General features: G+C 39.1%; 2 protein-coding genes across 2 annotated transcripts in view; both read right to left on the bottom strand.

The window, feature by feature from the left end:
• LOC105118098 (uncharacterized) overlaps nucleotides 1-1179 on the bottom strand; it is an 8917-nt gene extending 7738 nt beyond the window's left edge. Inside the window, exons 1-3 of the mRNA XM_011015960.1 lie at nucleotides 920-1179; nucleotides 192-839; nucleotides 17-111 (exon numbers count right to left, since the gene is read on the bottom strand). Of these exons, the coding sequence (XP_011014262.1) occupies nucleotides 17-111; nucleotides 192-839; nucleotides 920-1012 (836 nt within the window). The 5' untranslated portion in view covers nucleotides 1013-1179. The remainder of the gene's footprint in view (nucleotides 1-16; nucleotides 112-191; nucleotides 840-919) is intronic.
• LOC105118100 (protein SUPPRESSOR OF npr1-1, CONSTITUTIVE 1-like) overlaps nucleotides 1-5773 on the bottom strand; it is a gene marked incomplete at its 3' end in the record, with an annotated part of 13814 nt that extends 8041 nt beyond the window's left edge. Inside the window, 6 exon segments of the mRNA XM_011015962.1 lie at nucleotides 1187-1543; nucleotides 1634-3005; nucleotides 3008-3231; nucleotides 3343-4435; nucleotides 4802-5352; nucleotides 5653-5773. Coding sequence (XP_011014264.1) covers nucleotides 1187-1543; nucleotides 1634-3005; nucleotides 3008-3231; nucleotides 3343-4435; nucleotides 4802-5280 — 3525 coding nt within the window.

Below are 5773 nucleotides of genomic sequence, written 5' to 3'. Positions count from 1 at the left end.
TGAAGATAGCTGGAATGTTACTGTAGATCCCCAACTTTTATGGCTAAACCACTCTGGAGTTACATCTCCAGGGAGGCAGAAACTAGATGGCTCGACTACAACATCAGGCAGCTGTTACACAATCCAAATAGCATCATTTTAAAATAAGATGAAGGAAAGAAAAAGGTACATCAGAGGTTGAAGAAACAGACCTGAAGGTCCGCCAAGAATTTATAGGTCCTACGCATGACAGAATAATCCTCCCATCTATCAGCTTGGAACCTTGCTCTCTTGGCTTGGAACCTTACTTCCAATTCATCTCGATCTAGAGGATAAAAACGAGAGGAGTCTGACATTATCAAATGAAAGCGTTGTATCTTATCTTCATCATTGGCATGCAGTAGACGGAGCCCAAACTCCCCGCCGTCATACAGTAGATGGACCCCACACTCAACCACATAACAACCATATAAATTGTTTTCCAGGTGGAATTCAACTGAGACCTCGCTATATTCACTAAACGTATCCCTTTCTTTGGCAACCACACAGGGATCAAATCCCATGAATATGCATGCTGAGTCGATGCCCTGGTCATCAAACCAACCATGGAGATACCAATCGAGGTCACAGCTATCACCATGCTTATTGCGGAAGTGATATGTGCATTTAACAAGCAAACCATAACTGACAGAACCAAATGCAATGACTGCGCAAAGAGAGAAACCCAAGAACTTGCTATTAGTCCAATTTGAAGATAGCTGGAATGTTACTTTAGATCCCCAACTTTGATGGCTAAACCACTCCGGAGTCGCATCTCCAGGGAGGCAGAAACTAGATGGCTCGGCTACAACATCAGGCAGCTGTTACACAATTCAAATAGCATCTTTTTAAAATAAGATGAAGGAAAGAAAAAAGTATATCAGAGGTTTAAGAAACAGACCTGAAGGTCCGCCAAGAATTCATAGGTCCTACACATGACAAAATAATCCTCCCATCTCATGCCTTGGAACCTTGCTCTCTTGGCTTGGAACATTGTTTCCAATTCATCACCATTCACAGGGTAAAAACAAAAATAGCCTGACCTGATCAAATCAAAGCTATGTATCCCATCTACATACAGTAGACGGACCCCACACTCATGTACTTGACAAAGATCTAATGGTAAGGGATTTCCGTATATAAATTCTGGTTGGAACTCAACAGAGACCTCACTGTATTCACTAAACATATAATCTTCTCTGGCAACCACACAGGGATCAAACCACACCAATATGTGTGCTGAGTCGATGCGCTTCTCGTCATACCAACCATGGAGATAGCAATCGAGGTCACGACTATCACCACGCTTATTGCTGAAGTGATATGTGCATTTAACTTGCAAACTATGGCCGACAGAACCAAATGCAATGACAGCGCAAAGAGAGAAACCCAAGAACTGGCTATTAGCCCAATTTGAAGATAGGTGGAATGTTACTGTAGATCCCCAACTTTGATGGCTGAACCACTCCGGAGTCGCATCTCCAGGGAGGCAGAAACTAGATGGCACAGCTGGAACATCGGGCAGCTGTTAACACAAGTCAAATAGCATCTTTATTAAATGAAAGGTGGCAAATGGAGAAAAAAAAGATGTATATCAGAGGTTTGAGAAACAAACCTGAAGGTATAACCTTTTGGTGTAAAGTTGAAATTTCAATAATGAGTACGCCAAGATTTGATTGATCCAACGCAATCTCGAGCAATTAGTGAAAATGAATTCAAAAATGTTCCCCTTAACTACATTTGATGAGCTTAATTCTAGATAATTCAAACTCTCGCAATTGTCTGCATCCAACTTTGATAGCCGTGGTGGAAGCTCCGGTAATGATTCAAGTTTCTTGCAATTCCTTAATCCTAGATATAGCAACTCCAAGAGTTTATTGATGCTTATAGGTATTCTCCGAAAATCGTTTCCGCTTAGATCTAACACTTCCAGTGACGATAAACAACCAAGACTATCCGGCACTTCCGATAGACTGCAACCATCTAGATTTAGCTTACGCAAACAATCTAAATCCACGCCTCTCTTGGGCAATTGCAAGTCACCAAGACATTCGATGTTTATTAGATCTTTGCAGTTTCCCAGTTCCAAGCAGGCAAGTTCCTTCAGATTTCCAATCGGTGAAGGCAACTTTGTTATGCGTGTCTGTTTTAAATAGAGATATCTCAAACATACCATCGGCTCCAAAACTTCTGGAAAATCCCTAAATTGGAGGCAACCTGAGAGATTAAGCCTTGGCAGTTTTCTCAACTTGCAGATGCTGCTTGGAAGAATCTCAAATTGTTTGCAGTCTTGCAGGTGCAATTCAGCAAGATCAAACAAACATTCTATTGAGGAGGGAATCTCTCGTATTGCTGTCCCATTTAAATACAGCTCCTTTAAATTATTTGAAACCTTTGGAAACTCCGTGATACTTGAGCAGCCAGAAAGATTTAGTTTTTCAAGCCATACTAACTTAGAAACCGCACTCGGCAGATTCTTCAGCCTGTTGCAGCCAGCTAGATATAAATAAAAGAGTTTCCATAGATCACCAATTGAAGATGGCAGTTCTTCTATTGCAGTTCCATCCAAGTACAAGTATCTTATATCACTTGAAAAATCAGGAAGCCTGCTGATAGAAGAGCAGCCAGAGATGTCAGCAATTAGAAGAGATGTCAGCAAATACATGTTTTCTGGAAGATTCACTAGGAGTTTGCAGTTCTTCAAATTCAACGTCTCAAATCCACTGAGTTCCCCAATTGATCGGGGAAGCTCATCAATAGCAGTCCCATTTAAATTTAAATATGTCAGTTTCCTTGCAGTTTCTGGGCACTTCTTGAGATTTGCACAACCAGAAAGGTTCAGAGTCTCTAGACAACTTGAATTAATTCTACTGGGAAGATTGATTAGTCTTTTGCAGCCTCTCAAATCTAAATCAACAAGCCTGTCCAGATGCTGAATAGATGAAGGAACCTTAACCAAACTTGTACAGAATTGAATAGACGAAAATTGCTAGGCAAAGATGTCAAAGGGTATCCATCCCAATGGAGATACCTCAACTCTTCAGAAAGATACTCGAGGCCATGAGGAAGGTGCACTCTGCATTTAACTCCAGCTTCAGAATTATAAATTTTTAGCAGTCTAAGTTTATACATCCTTTTCAAGGCTGTAGAACTCAACTCGATTTCTCTTATTTTTGAAACATCCAAGAATATCCCTTCAACTTTTCCAGTTCCCTGAAAACCAGTGAAGGAGAAACAAAGTTTTAAGTAAGATTTTAAACTTACTAGTACAACCATATTGCATTGCATATGAAAGGGAAAACTTTCAGGGTATATGAATCTCACCAGATTATTGGTCAACACTTGATATACATCTTTAGGACTCCACAATCTGCTTTGTCCTCCTAGCTCGTCAAGAGATTCTTTTCGAACAACTTCATGGGCCATTTCTTGCAAAAGATCATGCATTTCAACCTTGTCATCTGAAATTTTAATGAGACACCTGTCAATGAGAACACTAAATCCAATATCTGTTTTGAAACCGCAGCCATCTAGTATCCGCTTCACAAAATCAACTCGATGCCCTCTAAAGAAACATGCAATGTCGAGAAATATACTCTTCTCTTCACTATCAAGTGCTTCATAACTTATTCTCAACACGCTATGAACTTTTTGCCGAGTTAGTTTTTCAACGTTATTAAATGCACTTTCCCATTCTTCTGTCGTTCTGCCAAATAGAAAGGAACCTAAGACTTTAAGAGCTAATGGATTCCCTTTAGCGTAATTTATTGCCCTCACAGACAGGTCCATAAATTTTTTTGGGCTCTGGTTATCCTTAAATGCATGCAAACTAAAGAGATGAAGAGCTTCCTGGTAATTCAGTCCCCCAACCTCAAATATTTTGTCTGAATATTTCTTAAGGACCTGTTTATCTCTAGATGTTAGGATAATTCTACTTCCTGGACCAAACGACTCACATCCTCCAAGTAACATTTCAATTTGATCTACATCATTCACATCATCGAAAACAATCAGAATCTTTTTACGGCAGATCCTGTCTTTAATGAAAGGGAGTCCAATACGTGGAGTGCGAATATGTAGATTTTCTTCCTCTGTTATTTTAGAGAAAAGTTCATCTCGCATACGAAATAATCCTCCATTCTTTTCTGATTCCTCCCTCACATTTGCAAGAAAATAGTGACCTTCATATTCCCTTGCGATCTTGTTGAAAATCTCTCCAGCTATGGTTGTCTTACCAGTACCACCCATGCCCCAAATTCCTACAAAACAAACCTCCGGTAACTGTGTGCATAACAAGGCTTCGATTTGCTTCATACGTGAATCCATTCCAACCAGGCCCTTCAAATCACTTGAGGATGCATAATTCAATTTCTTCAAAATATGTTGCACAATTTGATCCACGAGTCTCGACTCAGGCCTGCCAACATGGAGGCGAACAGATATGTCAAATAGTACCCCAAAGAAACACAATCTTTTCTTGAGTTTGGAACTTGTGAGACGGATTCCAATTGCCATACATTATCACACTACATACATGTGAAATCTAATCCCAATCACTTGCAAGTAATTCTTTTTCTAAATTTACAGATGCATGGAAAAACTATACTTTAAACTGCTCATTTGGGAACATTTAGAAGTCACATTAACATATTATAAAGCTCAAAAGATATGCTTCTGAATCCAAAAATATGATTATCAGCTTCAAGAAATTTTAATTGCTATAAATAAATTTTAATTGCTATAATTCCAGAAAAAAAGGTTGAAGATGAGAATCTATAGTTACCTAGTAACCTGTGAATCCCATCCGGATATATTGGCAGCACTTGTTAAGTCAGCTCTCCACCTTGGAACCTTGTCCATCTTCTGCTTAAAATTTCTTTCAAGCTCAGCAAACGCATTCCCAAAACTCCCTGTCTGTTCATCAACATCAGACGGGTCCACATGATAGAAAACTGGTAAAACAATCTGCCCGTATGCCTTCTTGCATTCAAGTATCTTCACCAGTTCATCCACACACCATGGAGAAGATGCATAGTTTCTTGAGAATATTATCACTGAAATTCTCGATTCTTCAATTGTTCTCAGAAGTGCACCCGTAATTTCTTCTCCTCTTTCAAGCCCGTCGTCTATGAAGGTCTTGATTTGTTTACGACACAGAGCATCATAGAGATGACTGGTAAAATTATTGCGCGTATCCTTGCCTCTAAAACTAAGGAACACATCATACTTCCTTTTATGAGCAACAGCAGATGAAGATGCCATATCAGACTGTTAACATATCGTGTCTTCCTCAATCACTAAGAATCGGAATCAATAAGTGCTCTCCCTTTTCTCCTAAAGACATACAAAGAGCACCCACTTCAAATTGAAGTCTAAGAGTACAAGAACCCACACAATATATATTTGTCTGAAAATTCCTCAAACTCTTAACGATGGATATAAACTAGCTTAATTTGATATGATCTATCTTAATTTGATCACTCGTCACTTGCTACCAATGCTAGCTTTCTATTACTTTCATTGCAAGAACAGTCACTAGCTGAGCAAAAAGAACTAATACGTTCATGAAACAAACTTATAAAACTCGTATATATAATATTAAATATAGAAGACGCATGAACCAGAAAGACTTACCAACAGATCGTAAGAACAGTTGACATGTGTTTTCCTTCAGCTAACAAGACGTAGAAGAAGCTGAATATTGTTGATGATAAGAGACGATTTTTCATGTCTATTGCCTTCTCCTACTCCTTCA

Source organism: Populus euphratica, unplaced genomic scaffold, assembly GCF_000495115.2.
Source record: "Populus euphratica unplaced genomic scaffold, PopEup_1.0 scaffold1758.1, whole genome shotgun sequence".
Taxonomy (NCBI): Eukaryota; Viridiplantae; Streptophyta; class Magnoliopsida; order Malpighiales; family Salicaceae; genus Populus; species Populus euphratica.
This window is presented reverse-complemented; position numbering and strand designations above follow the sequence as displayed.